Source organism: Lichenostomus cassidix, chromosome 1, assembly GCF_008360975.1.
Source record: "Lichenostomus cassidix isolate B80296 chromosome 1, HeHo_3.0, whole genome shotgun sequence".
NCBI lineage: Eukaryota > Metazoa > Chordata > Aves > Passeriformes > Meliphagidae > Lichenostomus > Lichenostomus cassidix.
The window spans coordinates 68,920,379-68,942,044 of NC_139479.1; the positions used below are offsets into that span (position 1 = coordinate 68,920,379).

A 21,666-nucleotide genomic window follows, 5' to 3' on the forward strand; every position below is an offset into this window, starting at 1 on the left:
AGGGCTCAGGAATTCATCCAGCTTTTCCAGACCCAGAGCAGGAATATCTAACTCCACAGCCCACTTTCTTCTTCTTTTTTATGTATATCTAGACTGCTCTAAAAAATTCTGAAGGGTGCGATTTAATAGGATTGCTGTGTTCCTTTTCCAGAGCTGACTGTCCAGACCCTTAGAAATTATATTCAAATTTCTGGCCTAAATCCCCATGCTGCAGCTTATATCCATTATCTGCTGTCTTGTCTACAGCTGACATGAAGAAGACAAGCCCCACACAGAGGGAGCTGAGCTGTGGAAATGCCTGATGGCAGGAGGGCTTCTCAGCACTAAGCCTGTGGTTCTCAGAAATGAGGTGAGATCTGAGCTGATTCCATGGACCAAAAGTGCAAACAGATGGGGGACTGCAGTCTGGAGGTGGGATGCCAGGGAGGAATGCTTGTGACCTGACACCCTAAATCCAGCTGAAGGCCTGGGAGATCAGAGAAGAGTAACAGAGGCCCAGGGAGTGTGAAAATGACAGCTGAGGAGCAAACCATCCCCTTGTGCAGCACTTTATCTCAGCAAGTATTTTCTCAATTAACTGACATGCAAAATAAGAGATAATATCAACGGGAAACATGGGCAGGCAACCAAAAGGAGCCTGCAAGCATTGTTCATTCACTCTGGGATGAAATCAGGAAGCACAAAGCCCAGCTGGAGCTCAGACTGCATGGGACAAGAAGAAACGTGAAGGATGGATGATACACGTGCCTTAGCAGCAAAAGCAAATGTGGAGAGATTGTCAATCCACCAAAGAATGTGTGAGCCAATCCACTGACAGATGACAAGCAAAAAGACCAAAGCATTTGATGCTTTCTCTTTTGCATACATTTTCATTGGCAAGGCTTATTCCCACACCTTCACATATCCAGCATGATTTGAGAAGGGGAACAACTAATACGAGGAGAAACAGCTCAAGGTCTACATTGAGAAGCTGTAAGTATTCAGGTTCAGGTGGGCAGACAGGATTCACCTGAGGGTGCTGATGTGACCTCATGGCTGCTGTCCATCATCAGAAACTCACAGTGATCAGGAGCAGCTCCGACAGCTAGAAATTCTCCTGCTGCATTTTCATGCAAAACCTAAGCAAACATGAACTGGAGGAACAAATTGTTAGATGGATTGAAAATTAGCTGGACCAAAAATTAGCTGGACCATTAGGCCAAAGAATAATAATCAATGTTGTGATGGGCCATCTGGCAGCCAGTAACGAACAGAGGACCCCAGGGAATGACACAGGAGCTGATATTGTTCAATATTTTCATCAGTCACCAGGCTGATGACACAGAGGGCACTTTCAGAACATTTGCAGATGGTAATAGATTACAAGTAATGACAACTGTCTCCATTTGGCAGAGCTGGCAGAGAGTCAGTCCACAAGGACCTTGAGAAACTTGGGATCTGTGAGGATAGAAACCACTCAAAGTTCAAGAGCAGTTAAAACCCTATGCTTTGGTATAGGATGGCGTCCTTCTGCCTAGATAACAGCCATGCAGGAAAGGACCTGGGCTTTTCTATGAGACTTCTGGGAGAATTCAATGCAAATGAAGCAAACAATATTCTGAAGATGCATTACAAGCACTGTGGCCAGCATTTGGAGGGTAGTTATTGCTCCCTTTCTGCTCAGTGCTGGTAATGCTGCCCCAGACCCAGAGTTCAATAAGTCATTGAGAAACTGGAGAAACTCCACTGGATGGTCAGTGGCCTAGAGCACACAAGCCACAAAGAGATGCTGAGGGATGTGGATTTGGATAGTCCAAAGAGGTGGCTTAGGAGAGGTCTAAAACCAGCCTGAACCTGCATGAAGGGGAATGACAAAGACAACGGAGCCAAACTCCCTATATAAGTGGCAAACTGTACAGAAAAATCCTGATCTTCACTGGAGTGAACAGGTTTGTCTCTTCATGGGCCTGAAGCACATGGAGTGGACTTCTGAGGTGGAATTTTGACCACCTACCTCAGCTGACAGCTCACTGCCTTACCTTCCATTGGTGGCCCCAGCCAGCTCCCTCCAAGCACTGCCCTAGGAACAGCTCATTCCCACAAGCTGTCTCCCAAAAGATAGCATGGATGGGGTGGTGCTAGGTCCTGCCCACACAGCCTTTAACAGGACCCTATTGGGCATTGCACTCTAAAATGTCTCCATGAGCCTCGTGCAAGACAACACAAAGCCTCCTTGCCATGCTAAAAATATCACTCTCATGGTCTCAAACATGGCTCTCAAATAATTTTGAGTATTTTGAACTGCAGGGGAAAAGAAAAACAGGGGAAAAATTATGATTAAGGACCTGAGTATCTCAGAGGGCCCAGAGGAGGCCCAGGACTGAAAGTTATTTCATGCATACATGCTTAATCTAGGGAAAATTAGCTTTAAGCAGGGTGAGTATGAACCAGCCCACTGAATGTTGGGAGTGAGATTCAGTCTCGAGCTCTCTTTCAGCTGGCAGCATAGGCACCACTGTGGAAACTTTCAGTCAATTACCAGGAGAAATCTCCCAGTGTCTAAGTCATGTTTGCCAGGTCATCTCCCTACTGGGAGGATGCTGAAGATCAGGAAAGGCACAAGCATTTTGTTGCCTCCAGGTGAGCAAAAAGCTTTTATAATTCCCAGTTCCCATGATATAGCATACAGGCACATGCATGTGTGGTGTGTCTGGGGGTAGAACTGACATCTCCTTAGCTCTCCTCTGCTGTGTCCACACGAAGGTGGACCCCTGAAAATCCCACTTTCCTGCTGTGTTTTTCCTTTACTCTGCAAGAGGACAATGGAGCCAGCAAGATAGCTCATTGCCCAGGTTAAAATAACTCAGTCTTGCATCATGTCTTTCTTATATTTTATCAGCTTCCTATCTGAATGTCTCATTAACACAGACAAATAGATTATATTGCCTCCTAAGCCAGCTTGATCAGAAATCCCTGAAACAATCAAAAACCTGGGAAAACAATTAATTGCATTTGATGCATCAGTTCTTGGAATTGCAGCTATATTAGGCAATACATCTTCGTTCACTCACATTAGGCTAATTGACTGCATATTTATTGTGCACTGTTCTTCAGCATCCAGGCAAAATCAAAGAAGTCTGTTTCACTACTGAGATGGAAATTTTGCATAAGAAATATGGACAGGTTTACATCAGACTATTAATGCTATTCCATTATTCAACACCAGAGCTAAAATTAGAAGTCACCTCAACAACCAGATGCATATTTTATCTTCAAGGTATGAGCCTGAATTAGTACAGACCTCTGCCTCCTGCCAATAGCCCTTAACTCAAGATAGGCTCTTCTACAGCAGGATCATTGGCAGGAGAGAGGCACGTGAGACTCAGACTAACTCTTATGTTTGTATCTTCCTGTTTAAATACTGAAGGGTCACCAGAAGTCACACTCCATCTGCATCCACTTGCTATGTGCTGAAAAACCATGAGCATCCAGATATGAAATTTTATAAACATTTTTTAATAGCAAATCTGTTAGTGTTTGAAGGAAAAGGGAGTCAAACCCACCTGCAGAATTGATTGAGTTCACTGCAGAAGCAGCAGTGCTTTCTTGAGACCCTCTTTAAAATAATACAGCACTTTTCCCCTGCTGGATGGCTGAGGGATGGGGAGCCCCTAGCACTGAGCAGGTGCTGTAGCTCATCTGCACATTCTAAAAAGCCCAAGCAGATCTCTCTGGTTTAGCCTCTATATGCTGTCTGAAACGTGAAGGGGTAAGAGAAAGGGTAAAAAAAATCATAATTCTGATATAAAATCATCAAATGTTCCTCCTGTCTGTACTGATAGAGTGGTTACTTCATGTCTAAAGCCCAGGCCAGATTTTCCCAATGCAGCTAAGAGGCTCCAAGGTGCTGAAGAAGGGAAAAATACTTAAGTGTGGACCGTGGACTGATCTCCTCATTGCTGGGGAGCACAGACCACTGGTGGCTGCCCACGATGGGGGCATTGAGCAGGGTGGTTTCTCCCCATGGAGGAGCAAAATGATCTATCTCAGACATATCTCCTTTCCGTGGGCTGTAGTGCACGCTTTACTCAGAAGCTGCTGAGACATCTCAGATGAGATGAGGAGAGTCTCCCCAGCTGTGGGCAGCACCCAGGGCTGGTTCCTGGGAGCTGGGGGGCAGCTGCCCTCGTCACTGGTGCTGGGCACGCTGGGGTGACAGCCATGCCTTTTCTTTCTCAGCATCTGAGTGCAACCAATGAATTTGCACCCAAATCAGCCTAATCACATCCATATTTATTGCCTGCTGTTTTGTTGCAGGAAGGCAACACCTCCTTATCTGCTTCAGATCCTAAGGGGCTGCCAATACCGCGCTGCTGTCGCTATGGTTTCTCCATGATCTCTGCCCTCCTTGGGCTTCTGCCAGATCTATCTTCTATGGTTGGATGAGATCTTTGGACTTGTTAATACCAAAAAGAAACGGTATCATTGGGAGGTCTGCTTGCTGAGCATGGCTCAGATCAAACCATCAAGCTCCTAAAGGCTCGTGGAAGGGTTCAGGCTCTGAGCCCCAAACAACAGGCACAATACTTTGCCTGCTCTGGATTTGTTTGCAGGAGTGGAAGGAAGTATCAGCTGCAGGACTGGAGTCTGTAATTCACCTCACTGCCCCAGCCAGGGGAGAGTGTACTCCCCTCTCCTCTGAGCTGCTCCCAGAAACAATATTTGTTGATACTGGCTTACCATCCCAAGGGGTAAAATTACTATGAAATGTTTACAAGGACCATTTGAAACCTGAGAAGGGGATGTTTTTAGTAATGTGGAAAGAGCCAAATACCTTAGAAGAGAAATATTCCAGCTTTTAGAATTAATTACTGCTTCCCAGTAATGCAGGCTTGTGCAATTTCCCGGACAGATACATTTTAATGGAAATATTGTGCACAGGTCAAGAGCAAAATGTAGTTGCTGAAGCACGAACCCACGAGCTTGGGTACATGGGTACCTCTGCCCAAACACTTGCCCAGCACAGCCCAAAGGATGAGGCATGGGGCTAAAGCAGCCATCTCTACACAGCAGCTCACACCGTGAGGGTCTCAGGTGACTATTGCTCCTAGGGCTGGTTATTTTCTGTCACAAAGGAAAAATGTGGATAGCAAACAACCAAGTGCATTTTTAAAAACAGCAGCTATGACATCTGTGAAATATTAGAATCATTATGCAAAATTCACTATGTAGCTTTTCAGTTGTAAATTAAGTATCACAGGGCACTGAAATGGAAGCTCAATCTGTATATCCTGATTTTTCTTTCGGCAGTGTGAGAAGATAGGTTTATGCTCCACAATGTACACTAGCTTAACAAGTCACAATATACATTTATAGTTCTTTCAGTCAGGAGCATCAAGCATTCAATGTAGTAAGAAAACTTCATGAACCAATTGTCTCAAAATTGTTTTCAATAAAAACTTTTGCTTTCTTCTTTTGAGATAGGTGAAATGAAGAGTGTGGGGGAAGAGCAAGTCTGAGAATCAATAGGGAAATCTGAATTGTCAATTACACCAGATCCAAGCTGAGCTGCTGTTTTGTGAACCAAACCAAACAAAACAAAACAAAATTTGTTCTACTCATAACAAGCTTTTCAGGGATGTCTCTCTGAAGGTACCTCAGGGACACAGCTCTTTGGAGTGTTGCATGTAGTTCATTGCAGTGATCCAACAGCAGCATCACCCTCAAAGTTACTGCTTCCAGGATGACAATGGACTTTGGATCCTCACTTCAGGAGAAACTGAAGAGATCTTGCTGCCATACTGGTGTGAATCACCAGTGGTCATGTGCCAAGTGCAACTGCCACAAAAGGTCACCTTTGCCAGAAGGACTTAATTCTGAATCTATTCAGACCTTCCATTCACCAAAACTAATGAAGTCCTTCAGGAATAAAATCTTTTTATAGGAGGTCCAGCCATGGGATACAGATTCCTTTCTAGTCATCCATCCATCCAAATCTTAAACTCTTTTGTTCCCTGTCTGAAGCTTGCATCCAGTTCTTGCCAGTTCTTGCCCATGGTGTGAACCCAGTCCTTGTTCACAGTCTGTCTTTTCCACAGCCCTTCATATGAACAAACCACAGGGTACAGCAACCATTTCCTGCACTGAGAACCAAGTCCCTGTTAAGAGACAGTGAGGAAGCTGCCTGGGTCCGGATGCTCAAGTGGGGCAGAAAGTAAAGGGGACATTCATAAAGCTTTTAAAGAAAACATCCCTATCTCTGTCTAGGGATGTGCAGTTCCTGAGCTGAAGTGCACAGAGCAGGTTGACGGCAGCTGCTGTTTTAAAATTCATGAAGTCTTAAAGCATTACTGGATGATTTCAGAGCCTGGAAATAAGTAGACAAAATAGTCCAACAGGGGGGAGATGCTGATGTAGTAGCAGCCATAATAGTGTGTGATGCCACACGCATCCCTGCTTCTGAAAACCCACTCATCCATCTTGTCAGGGAAAATTGCTGTGATTCTGTTTCATAGCAGAGGTGGTGGGAGGAAGGAGGCAGATGCATATTTTCCTCTGATCAAGGAGAAAAGCCAGGCTATGCACCAAGTATCCTCCTGAAGCCACCCTGGCCTCTATGTGAAGGGCTTAGAGAGTGGGGATGGCAAGTATGCAGTAGGGAGAGCATAAGGGCCCATGGCTCAGGAGAAACAAGGCTTTGGAGCTTCTCTGCTGGCACTTGAGAGATGTTTTGCCCATCCTGCCCTGGTGTGCCCCTCTTTGTTCACTCAGAACTGAAGAAAATGCTGGGGTAAAATGAGCTGGGAGCCAGCAGGTTCTTCCTGTGCTTTGCCTGTCAGCCCAGGGTTGAAAACTTCTGGGTGAGAGTAGATCTATTCCAGTCAGGAAAAATTCAGACAAACAGCATAAATGCCTAATTTATGTATCTGTACCCAAAGGTGTTCAATGCAGCTCAATGTAGTTGCTGCCTTAAACTGGAGGCAGATCAGAGCAGCCCTCCCTCCCTGGCATGGGCATGCTCTAGTCAGCCAGATTCCTCATTACATGCCTGAGGGGCTCATCCCACTCCTGACATGGGGCTGAAGCAGCATTAGCAGTGTAGGGTGGAGAGAGGAGGGTTTGTGCCTTGACCCGAGCATGGGTGCCTGTGTAGCAAGTCACCTCTTCAGCTTTTTCCCATGAGAGAAAGAGATGGGGAAAATGACTGTGTTTATCCTCCTGCTCCTGCCCATCCCTGCCTCTCAAGTGCCCAGTGGCTCCTGCACAAACTCTACCCCTGTACCGTGGTGGGGATGCAAGCTCCTGCTTTGCCAGGGGCAGCGGGAGGCACCCAAGTCAGTGCCTAATGTGGTTTTTCACCTGACCATTGAGGAGCTTGGTGAGATGCAGGCAGGTCCAGGGCACATTACCTGCCCCTTTAGCATATTTTGTACCCACGTGTGCACTGAACATCTTTAGAAACTTGCTTGGTGAAACTCTGTGCTGGACACATATCTAGGAAATCATTGCCAAAGACAAAAGCTACAAGTTAAAAAACAACCAAAACTCTACCAGTGTTTTCTCTTGGAAACAATTTGTTATCCTGGTTTCAGGATGGTGAAATGTTTCACGAGTATCCCACTTGTGATTTTTCAATTCCTCTCTAAATTTTCCCATGGTTGCATGCCCTGTGTGGTGAGTTCAAGTCTGCCAGGGATTCTCACCAACCCCATCCCCCTGCTTCCCTCAAGCCCAGAGTCCTGGGCCTGGCAGAGCAACTCTCACAGTGAAGAAATATTTAACATATGTTAAATATTGTATTAACATGTCCAGGCTGTCAACATGTTTTTGACGTGAATGAACTCCAAGAGTTTTGGACCCAGCATTGTCTTTACCTTGCTCAGTCACCCTTCCCTCAATTACCACCATCAGGAAGACTCATCTGCAGACCAAGAGTGAAGGTGGCCCAGGAAGCTTTAAGTCCCAGGGATCAGAAACAACAGGGACTGCCCACTAACTGCAAGGCACAGCATTTACCTGCCCTTCCTAACACAAGGGAAGAAGAAAGTGACCTTTGGACTTAATCTATGAGATTTTATAAAATAAATCTTACTGGAGTTGCGCTTCAGTGAGGACAGCGAGTTTCCTCTGCACAGATTAATCTACTTCCACACTTTCCACTCAGCATGGAGCAGTTTTATGTCTTACATACATAATTCAGAGGCATACTGGAAGAGCAAAACCCACATTCCAAGCTCAGACATCCAGCAAACAGTTAATAAAACCCATTCTGGTATGGTTTAGAGCTTATGTGAAGTAAGAGTAAAGTCTGACCTGTTTCCAAAGCTATGAAATTGCCCTGGGGAAAATAAAGATGTGATTTCTTTCAAATGTAGCTATTTTCTGTCCAGGGAACCTACGCATCAGTCCTTCCTATCGTACATCTCCAGAGAAAGAAACAGCCATCCCACTCACTCCTCTGCTGTGGATTGCTCAGCACTTTGTTCCACAGTAATCTGTAGGAGAAACTCAACCCTCCTGTTAAATGCTTGGAGCTCAAATGATTAATTCTGTAGAACAGATCTCTAAAGCACATCAGAAATCGAAGCTCATTCTTAACAGCCTATCAGCATTCAGGCTATTACAGATGCAAGCAAAACAGCAGCTTTGAGGGAGTAAAGCAATACTCTTATAATCAGAATTCTTACAGACACTTTTATATTTTCGTGTTTAATAGACCTTTTCTTTGTGTCCTACAAAGTTTTCCACCAAGGGCTTTCCAAGCATTCTATTAAAGCAGGTGATTTACATCATTAATACTCTCATTTTACAAACAGGGAATTGAGGCCTCAAAAGAAAATCATAAGATAGCATAATACAGAAAATGCCAGTCCCCCAAAAAAAGAAATGGAATCAAAGTCTCCTGGCAAAAGTTCCCTTTCCAACTACCTCTGTTTAGTTGCTATGCAGCCTTTTTTTTTCTTTTTTTGCAAAAATAACTGAACCAGTCAAATGAGAGAACAGCAAGGGAATTGCAAGCTTTGACATACTTCTACACTGCTGGCATTAGTACAAAAATAAAGATTTTTATTAACTAGTTTACAAAAATAAATTCTATTGAGTCACACAGGATCTCACTGGGAGGTTTACTTGACTTTGGAAGATAAAGCCTGTTTGAAACGTCTCTTTAGATCTTGCATGTTGGGAGATTTGGGCCGAGGGATGATGGATGATCGCCTCCTGTCCGTGCTGCCGGCATGCTGTAGTTTGCTGACCTCCTTGCAAAGATACTGGAAGACATCACAGACGCCTTGGGAGTCCTCACTGGTGGAGATTTCCAAGAACAGGCTGCCCAGCTCATTTGCCAGCTGCAGTCCCTCTTTTGCCTGTACTTGCCTGGCGTGCAGGAGGTCTGCTTTGTTCCCCACAATGATGATGGGAGTCCTGGCATCGGGGTGGACCTTGCGTATGTGCTGGTAGAGGGGCTGGACTGACTGGTAGCTGCTGTAGTCTGTGATGGAGTAGACAAGCAGGAAGCCCTCTGCCCACTTCACACACCTGGACAGGGAGTCCAGCACCTGCACGCAGTCTTCCTGCACCTGCGGTACAACAGAGAGCACAGGTTTGGCATTGGCTGATGGAAGTATAAAGCCTGTATCACAGCACCGTCAAACGGGTCCAAAGGGAAGCCTGAGCTCTGTCTCAGGAAACGAAGTCTGGACATGCAGGAAATTTGGGCTCAAAATCTGAGCCGCCTTTGGGCGGCAGAGAAGAACCGATTGATCCGAAGTATCTCCGTACCTGGATGCATCCCGGCGTGTCTTGGATCTGCACGGCAACGTGGTCCCCGTCCAGATGGACCAGCCGGGAGTAGAGGCTGCCTGGGGAGCAGAGAGCCGTGAGCCGCCGGCCGCGGAGCTCCGCCGCGCCCTTCCCTTCCCTTCCCTTCCCTTCCCTTCCCTTCCCTTCCCTTCCCTTCCCTTCCCTTCCCTTCCCTTCCCTTCCCTTCCCTTCCCTTCCCTTGCCGCCGCCCCCCGCCTCACCTGTGTTGGGCTCGTAGTCGCCGATGAAGCGCTTGGTCAGGAACCGCACGATCATGGCTGAAACACAGAGCGCCGCGTTAGGCGGGACGGACGGGCAGGGGCAGGAGAAGGGGAAGAAGGGGAAGGGCAGCTCCGCACTTACCGCTCTTGCCGACGCCGCGGGCGCCCAGCACGGCCAGGCGGAGCTGGGCGCCGGGCGGCCCCGGGGGGCACTCGGCGATGGGCGCCAGCAGGAAGGGCTGGGACATGCTCGGCAGGCGCATGGGAGAGGCAGCCCGGCAGCCGGAGAGCTCGCAGCGGCTCCGCTCGGCTCAGCTCGGCCGGCAGCGCCCGGAGCGGGCGGTCCCGGAGGGTTTTAAAGGCTCTGGCGGCAGCACCGCCCGCAGGGCCGCCCCGCTCCCGCTGCACCGCCCTCCCAGGCGGCACCGCCCCGCCGCTCTCCAGCCTCGAGTGGCCCCTGCAGCCTTCTCCGCACTTGCCCCTCAGTGGCGTCCCCTTGCTGCCCACCCGGCTTGTGCCCCTTCCCTTTCTCCCCTTGCTGCCCGCTCCCAGGGCGTGGGGCGGTCCCGGCAGGCGCAGGCACAGGGGGCATCCTGTGGCAGGTGGACAGATGCCAGCACAAGCCTCCCTGGGCTTGGGATGTGCACCTCCACAACCCCCACCAGCCCCAGCTGCAACAGGCTCTGGCTTTATGCACCCCCCTCCCTGCAGTGAGGGACTCCAGTCTTGAAAGAAGGGAAATTATTGGTTCTTTTTCCTCAGACTACTTTGTTTCCCACACATCCTGAGCATATCTCTCTACAGCCAGTACTGAAAACCCAGCTTGTGGATCAAGCAACGGCGAGCCCTGAAACCCAAGTGGTCTTGATTGGGCCCTTTGGGTTTTTGAAGTAGAAAAGTTTCAGGGAAGAATGGTGCTCCACCACGGGCTGCCCTTAAATGAGCCTCAGACCTGCAGGCAGCCGTGTGGATATTTCAGTCTCCACAAACCACTGCCCTGGCTCCTGTTTCTGCTGTATGCTGCTTTGCAAGTGGGCAAGTGTTTAAAAGATAAATAATCCATTCAGAGGCTACTTTAATTTTAATCAGGGAGATAGCACATGGCTGCAGGACACAACAAGGAAGAGGACAGTGGGTGGTACTCAAAAGGACTGATCTCATGGCACACAGGGACGGAGCCACTGTGAGAGCTGCTGGGCCCTGGATGGGGGGTTGATGCCCAAAGGCAGCCCAGGTGACCCTGGATGCTCACACACAGGCAGCTGAGTTAAGACAATACTAATTAACATCAGTTAAAGTAGTACCTGCAGAAAAGCATGATAGAAGAAGCACTGTTGATTACTTGTGTTACCCTAGTGCCTAAGAATCCCTAGTGTAACACCAAGGGCCCCTTTTAACGTCCAAAACCTATTGCCTTTAAAGTTTCTACTTCACTCCCCATCATGCCAGTGAGCTTTTTTCTTCTGAGAAACAAGATTTCTCCGTATCACTAAAAGCTTTTGGTTTCCATAAGCTCCTGCTATTGTCATCTGCTCCTATTGTCAGGGCATCACTTGTCTTTGGCTTCACTCACAGTGCTAGCAGCAGCTATTTTTATACATTTCTTTACAAAAGAGCTATCAGAGTACATTCAGCATGCCTCTGAAAGCATGCTACTGAAACAAATCCGTTCCAGGCAGATGATTCCCAGGTGCTGAGCTGTGAAAGCAGTATTAAACAACCACCCTTGTCAAACCTTGTAGAACTCAAGCTACCTTGCCTACTGATGGGGGCATCCCCAAAGGGCAAATGGGGATGGTTAAGCAGAGATAACATGGCCCAAGCCCAGGCAGGACACCCTGTGAAGGAATTGATATCCAGGGTGTGATGGGCTATAACTCCATCAACACCTACCCAGGTACACCAGGAGCAGCCTCAGTAAATTGCAGCAGTTGGGGCTCAAATTAGAGTCCCCATTCTGCAGACTAAGCACCCCTGGGATGTGTGGGCATCAAAGCTATTCCATGGGGCCTTGGAAGTGCCAGGCTGTACTTGCACCCACCGTTTGCAGATGGCCTCTGCCACTATCCCTATGGTCCATCACTATCCCCTCGCCACAGCAACACTGCTCAGCGCCAGCTTTGCCATACTGCTGCCTGACACACCTCCCTGTACTTTTGGGGGAGACAGTAGGTGGCTTATTCCTATGACAGTGGCAGGGAGGACATCCTGAGAGCCTCTGGAGCATCTTCTTTTTGTTGTTTTCTGGGTTCCTAAGCTATATGGGTGCTGCTGGTGAGAGTGATCTTCCTGTCCCATGCTTGAGCAAGGATGGCAATGACCATGTAAATTTCCACAGCTGTAACTTGATTGTTACACAGACCTTTGTAGTGCATCCACTGAAGTAGATGCATGGACACCAAAAATTCATAATGTCTTCCATACCACCACCCTCAGCATTGCAGGGACAGCAGGTATCTCCCTCCCAGGCAAGAAGACCATTTGCAGCAAAAGAGTACTCCTGCACTGAGGGAGACATTACCTGCACCCATCACGAGGTCCTACACAAGGATGGGCCCAGTTTAACCATGTCTTTTCCACAACACAACCTGAACTGCAGAAACTACAGTGCCTTGCAGTCTCTGCAAGGACAGGGTGAGCCTGTCCTGGGATAGGGAAGGCCACTCTCCCTGGCAGGTGTGCGCACAGCTCTTGGCATCTCTTAGATGTCACTCCAGCACAGCATCTGGATCTGGGATGCCAGCCATCTTTCTGATCATGAGGGCCATGAATATGCTGAATCCAGAACTGCAATGAGAAGGACAAAGGAGAGAACATCAAGGCTGTTGGCCTTTCCAATACATACAGCAAGATTATAAAATCCCTTGCCCCAGTCAGGTGTGCACCCTCCTGGGGTCCTCAGCCTGCAGCCTCTCCGCACACAGTTCCTCCTCCTCCTGCTCCCTCCCAGTCCTTTCTGCCCTTTCTCCCAGCCCAACACTGCCTACACAGTCCTCAGGAAACCTCAAATCCTGGCGTTGCCAATATGCAAAAAGAGATGAAGCAAACAGCTCAGAAGGCAGCTTCCTTGCTGCTTCTCTAGGAGACAACAGGAGATTTTGCCAGGGCTTTTGGCAAGGAACTAGCTGTAAAGGTTTGTGGCAGTAAAGGAGCCCCAGAACAGGACTGCAGACAACTGGTTACAGCTTATGGGTTAGTGTGTGAAACACCTTCCAGGGCAAGTCAAAACTTGTGACTCCAAACCCAGTAAAGAAACACGCTTCATGTTTCAGCTCATGACTGGAGATGTCCCAACAGGCAGCTCTTCAGCTTTTCCCAATTCACCGATCTCCCTCTTTCGTCAGGATTGTGCAAAAACAGGGCAGCCGAACACAGGAAGCAAACTTCAGCACCAGGTACTGAGATCTGTTAAGTGTCTGGGCTGTGCTTCTGCAAACCTCAGAAAACCCACACTGCACTGACTGCAATAAACAGACAGGTTACACCTTAGTTAATTTGTCCTGCTTCCAAGTTTCAAAAATAAAAAAAAAAGCTGTACAAACCAAGCTTCATTTTCAGTCATTTCTGGGAATCCTGACCAAGGAAAGCATTCACTCCCTCTCTTCCCAGCCCAAACAGGGCTTCCAAACACACATTTATGACCAACTACTGTTGGCATAGTGACCTTAAAAATACTTTCTAAAAACAAATAAATTGAAAGTGTTGCAACACAGTGTCTCTAGGAGCACGGCTCTTAAACAAGACCACTGTAATGCTGTCCAGTCTTATTCCAAATTGTTGAAAGTAAGTTCAAAAGTTTAGAACTATGCCCTACTTATGATGTTAATCATTCCATCTTGCTGCTACAGCTAATCCACCGTGATTTTGACAAATGAGTACAAACTAAACACGGAACCAAAATAGGTTAGTCATGTATGCATGAGAAGCAAAAAGTTTGTATCCAACAGCCTCCCACTTAATTCCTACAAAGCCCAGTGGAAAATGATGCTTATCTTGGGAAGTAAATACCAATTTTAAATGGCTGTGGAAACTGACAAGTCAAAGAGGTTGATAAAGCTCATAGTACACAAATCTTGCTGCTCCAAGGAAAGTCCTTTGACCATAAAAGCTAAGTGCATAAGGTGCAACAGTGAGGGCTTCAGGATATGGTGGTGCACTCTAAATTCAACACCTACAGTATCAAAATACAGCACTACTGTCATGGATCAGTCTGCTAAGGGGCAAGCTTTGCTGCATCTCCTTCAAGTCACTTCCAAAATCATTCCATCTATACAGCCTCCTCCTCTTCTGAGAGGGCAGCTTGGAGAAAGTTCAAATATAGCAAGCTGCTCCCTGGAACTCAAAACTGCAGCACCTAATAAAGCCCATCACCCTTAAGTACCAGTCCAAGCCAGACTGAATTCAAGGCCTGAAACCTACATTCTATGAGAATGGAACACCCACAATCAAGAGTTAGGTAAAGAGCAAACCTCATCATCTCTCCATTTCTTACTCCTACACTTACCAGCTGCCCTGCAATTCACTGTTCAGCAACTTTGAACAGTCAACACCTACAAACAGCTTGAGCTCAGTTGCTTCTCTAGTACTTTTCTCTCTCTACATGTAGACATTAGTTTTACTTTATTTACTGAACGTAGCTGAGCAATGCCTGAAATGACACTTGAACACAAAATATTATTTACCTGTTTCTACAACACAATTAAGCTTGAGATTGTGCATTTCCAAGGCTAACCAAGTAGGTTACCTTCAGCAGTCTCCAGCAAGCTTCACACCGTTTCAAACAAAGCTCACTAAACCAGCACTGGTTAGTGGTAGGACTGGGCTTTTGTGAGAGATGAGCAAATCTGCCATGAGAGGAATTCATTAGAACATTCAATAGGCATGCAATAAAGTTCAACTCTTTAGCTATGCCAGCCAATTAAAATGTTAAAAATCAAAATACAAAGGCTGGCAAGTTGTGGAATTAAAGCCTTGTTTACTACTACAAGAATGCTTACTGGCATGGGGATGCTCTAAACATCAATTTGCAGGTTGCAATGGTGGAACACCAAAATCTGCCCACAGATATTTCTCTGTAAGTTGTTTTCAAAAACGGTTTTGACAATACCTTGGTATTCATGAAGCTCCTTAGCCAAAACCTTGTATAAATGAAATCTAAAGCCCATTATCTCTTTTCCTACAAAAAAAAAAAAATCAAGTTCTAAGTGACACTCAACAGTTCTTGGTACAACTTCTTAGTTTGCTGATGAAATATTCCATGTCTTCTCATATTACCTCATGACCATTACTAAGCACTAGCAAATTTCAGTGTTCCCAACATTTATCATCTATATAAATGACTAAACTCGTCAGCAAAAGCTGCAGATGATTTAAATGACTAAGGATCATGGTAATGCAAGCTAAATAAATAAATTTCTATAAAAGAAGGTTTCTAAAGCATCTGTTCAAACAAAAAAAACCCCAAACCCAACTAAATGAATCAGCCACAATCACATACACTTGTCCAAAACCAGATCTTTAATTTATTTTTTCAAACATGCATTATGCCATGAATTCATAGGGAATTGGCTCCAGCAGCTCTGGATCCTTGCCATTAGTTCTCACAAAGTGTGCTTCTCTTGGTGGAGCAGGCTGTCAACAGAAAAATAAAATAAAAACTCATGGCACAACAGCTCAAAAGCAACCTTTCAGAAAATAACATTTTGTCAACCATTTAGCACCTTATTATATAAACATTACAGCAATTTTATCATTCCTAGTCTCATAAATTTGATTCAAGGAGTAGCAGTAAGAAAATGATCTGCTAGAAAGCGTGCCTGACTTGCTGCTGATTCAAAAAACCTATGCTTTAATCTCTGCAGAGATTAAACCAACCCAACGGAGTGAAGTATCATGCAGTTCCAGAAGCAATAACCATAACCTCTCCTCAGAAGTCTGGTTATTAATTCTTTCCTTCAAGGCTTACAATAGAACCTATTGCAACTAAAAATTCAACTAAACCCAAGACTCTAGTGACCCCAGAAACCACCCAGAGCTGCTGCTACTGCAGATTAGCAACAGAACAGGAAGCACCCATCCCTTTGTTCACAGCTACAACTACAATTTTCATTGGGCACAGAGCAGTTCTGCTCAGGTACCAGACAACCCAGACAGCTCAGATGCAGATGGCACTGCATGCAGCCATTCTACTCCAAGAACTAAGTAACCTCCTGCAGAAGGATTGTGACTAAACAGAAACATTACCTGACGTTTCAGTTGAACCCAAATGCCTTTTTCTTTTGCTTCCTTTTTCTTCCTCTCATTTTCCTTCACACGCTGCAGAAAGCTGTCTCTGCTCTTGGAATGCTTAATATGCTCAATTCGCACATTAATCCTCTTGGCCAGAATTTTGCCCCTAGGAAAGGGAGTCAGTTTTTAATCTGCACTTGAAAAAGGTCACTTTAAATCAAACTTACAGTCCTTACAGAAGTAAGTCCACAAGCTCAATTACAGATAATTTTTCTTTAACGGGCAATACCTCAAAACACAGCTGCAGATGCCCATCAGATATAACTCATATATAACTAAAAGGTTATTAATACATAACAATGTAATAGATAATGATGTGGTGACAATTTCAAAATTGAAATTGTGGAGAATACATAATTTTAGCCTCTTAGCATACAAACAAGTCATTTTGTTACCAATGCACAGCAGTCTACCTCCTGGAAAAAAAAAAAAACCAACTTGCCTTTTTTTGACTAAACTGTACAAAATACAGCTGGATACAGCTACAAACAGTATTTAAAAAGGGCTTCAATAGCAGCACACTGGCTGAAAACCCCTGCTAGGTAATGTGACTGTAAGCACTGCTAAGAAAAACAAAAACTGTTTCCTCTGACAGGATCCAAGTCAAACGAGAGTCATTTGCTTGGGTTATAAAAAGGAAATACACTTTACCCACCTTGAATGACCAATCAAGACAAGAACTGTCTAATTGGCAAAGTGAAAGGAGGGTGCAATTACAGACTAACTTTCTCAAATAATAAGTTTTAATACATGAAATTTCATTACTTACTTAACCTGCTTGTTAACGATAATGCCCACAGCATGCTGAGTAACATTATATACCCTTCCAGTCTTGCCATGGTAACACTTGTGGGGCATGCCTTTTTGAACAGTACCCATACCCTGTTAAGTAGTAAAAGAAGAGGAAAAAAAAAGGGAGGGGGGAAAAATAGTATCAAGGATTTTTCTTTCAGAAGTAATTAAAAGTATATATTTCAAATTATTTGGGATTGATTTTAAAATATTTCCATTTTATCCTAAAGTTGGAATTCATAAGCATGCATTTTGCATCTGAAGACTACCAAATTTTGCTATGTCAATTCTGGCTGCTTTCAGTGTCGGTGAAATGATTGATCACTTTGCTTGCAGAGAGAGCAATCAATCACAAGAGACATTCATCATCAAGCTCCAGTGCGTCAAGAAGTGTCAATCCCGAACAGTACATTCTCCAAGAGTCAAACAACAAACAAGGAAATTACACACCACCTTCTGTGTGACCGTTACAAGAATGTGGCATTTTAAATAAAACCAAAGGATTCAACACAGTAGGAATCCTTGGTGAAAGGCTTTCAAATTCACTACAACTTAGTTATGAAAGCACAGCTGATTTTAAAAGAAGTTCTAAAAAATACCGAGTGATGGGAAATGCATCTTCACGTTTCCCCCCATATTAATATATGTGATGTACCCTTACATTTATTTGGTTTCTAGTTTTAAAATAGCTTCACAATGACATAATTATGAGCCTACCATAAATATGGCTCATCTGGAGAGCATGCTCAAGTTGGGCAAAACAGAACATCTACTGAAGTGACAGCTGAGGTTCCTATGAAAGTAGTGCCAGTAGCCAACCCAAACATTAGTATGGCATATTTCACTCACATTTCTGAGCTGAACACACAGTAAAAACACACAGCCAAGTTATATGGATCTACAAAACCCCACATACACCAGCACATGACACTGAAGTGTCACTACTGGTCTGGTAGCACTGTCATTCCAATATTGCTCCAAAAGTGAGCAGCGGGCACTTGTGTTGACACACACGACCCAAGTATCAAAACAGTCCACCCCAAGGAACTGTAGACTGCATAGGACTACACTGCTTCAGCTTTTAGTTACACAGCACTGCAGGAAGTACCTTGATATCAACTATGTCACCCTTCTTGTAGATCCGCATATAGGTAGCCAGAGGGACAACTCCTGTTAAGAGATACAAATTTGGATATTTAGGAAGCCCAGAATTTCACATTCACACATAAAAAAAGATGGGGACAGATCATGCATTTGATACTATTTTCCTAAATACCTCAAAAATCAAACAATATATTTTTTTCAAGCAGTAATTACACACTTCACATACTTCAAATTTTTAAAATACTCAACTAAAGAAAATTTAGATTTAATTGTGTTCCCAATGCCTGGTCAGAGGAAAAAGACCCATATATTTTAAGTAACTGTTGAAGTATTTTCTTCACCTTCTAGTTATTTTTCAGGCACTGACAGAATTTGCACTGTTAGTACTGTCAACCAATCAGAATACCAAAGCTCTTACTCTGAGCAGTAAGAGCTCAGAGAACATCTGCATATGGCCCTACAGTTGTTAGCCCAAGTTGTCAGAAATCCTTTGGCACAAGCCCTGGTTTCACAAACAGTCCTCAGGGACTCCAAACGTCCATCAGGTCAGTAACTCAATGCAGCGCTGGCACTGTAAGGTAAGGCACACTCACCATGCTTGCGGAACGGCCTGGAGAACATGTAACGCGTTCCCCTCCTCTTTCCCTTTGTGTTCGTCATTTTGGCTGATTACTGTGAAAATGAAAGCAGATTATTCAGAACTACTAGGTCACTCACTAAAAAGTTGATAGAATTTTCAGGTATTTCAGATTAATGGAGTCTTTAAGCTTATTCAGAATGATACTACTTCAATCCAAGCAATGGTATTCACAGAGGCAACCAAAGAAATCAGTGCTTACAGGACCACAGGTTAACTCAGGTTGGAATGGATGCTAGCAAGGCACTCAGTCCAACTCCTGCTTACAGCAAGGTCCACTATGAGATCAAACCAGGTTACTCAGATTACCCATCAGATCTTGAAACCTTTCAAGGATCAATATTCAGCATTGGAAGGAACCCACAATGATAACCAAGACCAACTCTTGGCCATATGCAGGACACCTGAAGAATCACAGCATGTACCTGACAGCATTGTTCAAAAGATTCTTGAACTCTGTCAGACTGGTGCTGTGACCACTCTCCTTGGGAGCCCATTCCAGCGCTCAACCACCCCGTGGGTGAAGAACTTTTCCCTGATAACCAACCTAAACCTCTCCTGACAAATCTTCATGCCACTTCCTTGGGTCCTGCCACTTGTTACCACAAAGATCACTCATAAGGAAGCTGTAGCAATGAGATCTTCCAAGAAACCTCAGATGCTCATTGTATAGCTTTCCCTCCAGACCCTACTGCACAGCCTCCCCAACCAGTGTGTTTGGAGGCCTGGCTGTTCCTATGAACATTTTTCCCCTTCTATCCAGTCGGAGCTTCTCCTTCGGACTTCAGCTAGTTGTTTTACGCTCCTTTCACGTGCCCTTGCCAGGCAGGAGGATACATCCCCCTGGCCGTGACGCTGCGAGGTGTCCTCCGAAAACACCTCTGCCCCGTTCCGTCAGCCTCTCCTTACGAGATATCCATAAGGCAGGATCTCCACCACCACATCTGTCGGGCGCTACAGCGTCTGACACAAGGCTCACGTGCTCCGCAGGCCGACGGGGCCACTGGGCCCGCCATGCCGGCGGTGTCCGCCCCGAGGAGCCATCCCTGCCGCACTGCCTGCCCCAGCACCCTGCTGGCGGCCGCGGCGTGACCGGGCCCGGCACCACGGGCTGCGGCCCTGCTGCTCCGCACCTGCACTGCCGCGGGCCCCGCCGGCCCCGCCATCCATCCATCCATCCATCCATCCATCCATCCATCCATCCATCCATCCATCCCTCCCTCCCTCCCTCCCTCCCTCCCGCTCAGCCACCCGCAACCCGCCCGGCCCGCCCGCCCGCCCGCGGCCTCCTCGCTCTCTCGCTCCCCGCCCTAGGAAGGCGTGCTACCCCCATCAGAGCCCCCCGCCCACCCTTGCCGGCAGCACGACGCCTCCAGCCGCGTCCCCCCTCCGTGCCTCCGTGCCCCCTGGTCCCCGCCGTGTCCCCCCGGAGCGGCGGAGGGCCCGGGCGCTCACCGTGCGTGCGCACAAAATGGCGCCGCGGCTCCAAAGGAAGGGGGTGGTGCCGCGCCCGCCCTTAACTGCGGGGCCTTGGCGGGGCTGCCCGCGCCGCGCCTGACGGGAAGTGCTGCCGCGGCGCGCCCGCCCACGGGATGGGGATGGCCTGAGGGGCAGCGACCCTCGGGATGCTGATCCCGAAAAACAGCCGCGGCACAAGGCTGACCCTTGGGCTAAAGCAGGGATAAACGGCGGGGGGTTCACGGCTGTGCATGGGTTTTCATGGCAACGGGCAGAAACTGATGCACAGGAAGTTTCAGCTGAACATCAGGAAGAACTTCTTAACTGTGCAGTGACTGTGCCCTGGAGCAGGTTGTCCGGAGAGGGTGTGGAGCCTCCCTCACTGGAGATATTTAAGAGCCGTCTGGACGCAATCCTGTGCCATGCGCTCTGGGATGAGCCTGCTTGAGCAGGGAGGCTGGACCAGATGATCCCATGTGGTCTTTTCCAAGCCGACCCTTTCCGTGATTCTCTGAGACGGGGGAGGGAGAAGTTTGGCAAGGGGATGGCGGGGAACAGGGGAGACGAGTCAGGATCCCGAGGAGCGAGTCCTGCGGCGAGCAGCGGGCCCGCCTTGCTGAAGGAGTTGAGTTTGGAAATGTAAAACATAAGCAGCTAGCAGGGTGTTTTACGGCACTAGAGCAGTACACCAACATTTAAATTGGCGGCAGTGCTAACCTGCTGCCCTGCTGTGTGTCAGCCGCGGCTGCCCGACCGGAGATCCCGGATTCCCGGGCAGGGAAGCGCGGTGGGAGAAGCATGCCAACCCCAGAGGCGAAGAGGCTGCGCAGGTTTAGGGTTTGTCAGTATTGCAGTGAGGTTTCTTCGTATTGTGATGCCATAATCTGCAATTTGTGTGGCAGAGATTCCCAGCAGATGAATAAAGCCCGGATTCTCCACAAGGAGCCCTTGCAGTGCCACAGGCTGCATCGGCTGCGAGGTGCCTGAGAAGGAAGGGAATGGGGAGCAGTTCCCGAGCTGGCGGAGTGACTCACTGTGTTTGTGCATCTCCAGTATCGGAGCAGACAGGAATCACCATGGGAAGCTGATTGCAGCGAGTCAAGAGAGGGCCTGCTTGCCCCAGGCTAAACATGCAGGGACGGCTCAAAACTTGTCTCAGCGAGGAGTTGCCCTGCTGCAGAATTTTTTGTTTTGAATGAACGAAGCACTTATTTAATTTAGGGGAGGGATGGTTACTTAAAGCGGCGTATAAAAACATACTTGATCCTTTGACTAACTTCACAGTTGTACTAATGTTGTCTTGCAAAACTCAAGCCCTTTCAATCAGCACTTTAGAGCAAGTTTAATATTTATGGATCGCAATAATGGATATGGAGGATTAAACAC

The 21,666-nt window shown here is 46.7% G+C and overlaps 2 protein-coding genes and 1 non-coding gene across 4 annotated transcripts; all 3 read right to left on the bottom strand.

Annotated features, from left to right (window-relative positions):
- Window positions 1-8,672: 8,672 nt before the first annotated feature.
- On the bottom strand, window positions 8,673-10,345 carry RASL11A (RAS like family 11 member A). Of its 2 annotated transcripts, XM_085062454.1 has the most exons (4): window positions 10,144-10,343; window positions 10,002-10,058; window positions 9,760-9,839; window positions 8,673-9,557 (listed from the first exon to the last, which is right to left on the bottom strand). In XM_085062454.1, the coding sequence occupies exons 1-4, from the start codon at window positions 10,262-10,264 to the stop codon at window positions 9,105-9,107; spliced, it is 711 nt and encodes a 236-aa protein (XP_084918580.1). In that variant the 5' UTR covers window positions 10,265-10,343; the 3' UTR covers window positions 8,673-9,104. The 2 variants fall into 2 exon arrangements, with proteins under 2 accessions (XP_084918580.1, XP_084918589.1); XM_085062463.1 differs by lacking the exon at window positions 10,002-10,058 and having other exon boundaries at window positions 10,144-10,345.
- A 5,150-nt stretch (window positions 10,346-15,495) lies between these two features.
- RPL21 (ribosomal protein L21) lies at window positions 15,496-20,430 on the bottom strand. Its single transcript, XM_085062478.1, has 6 exons — window positions 20,278-20,430; window positions 18,779-18,857; window positions 18,190-18,251; window positions 17,059-17,171; window positions 16,245-16,395; window positions 15,496-15,632 (listed from the first exon to the last, which is right to left on the bottom strand). The coding sequence occupies exons 2-6, from the start codon at window positions 18,843-18,845 to the stop codon at window positions 15,543-15,545; spliced, it is 483 nt and encodes a 160-aa protein (XP_084918604.1). The 5' UTR covers window positions 18,846-18,857; window positions 20,278-20,430; the 3' UTR covers window positions 15,496-15,542.
- LOC146444851 (small nucleolar RNA SNORA27) lies at window positions 16,867-16,999 on the bottom strand. The gene has a single exon (XR_014855836.1). It is a non-coding gene; the product is annotated as a small nucleolar RNA SNORA27 (small nucleolar RNA).
- Window positions 20,431-21,666: the final 1,236 nt, after the last annotated feature.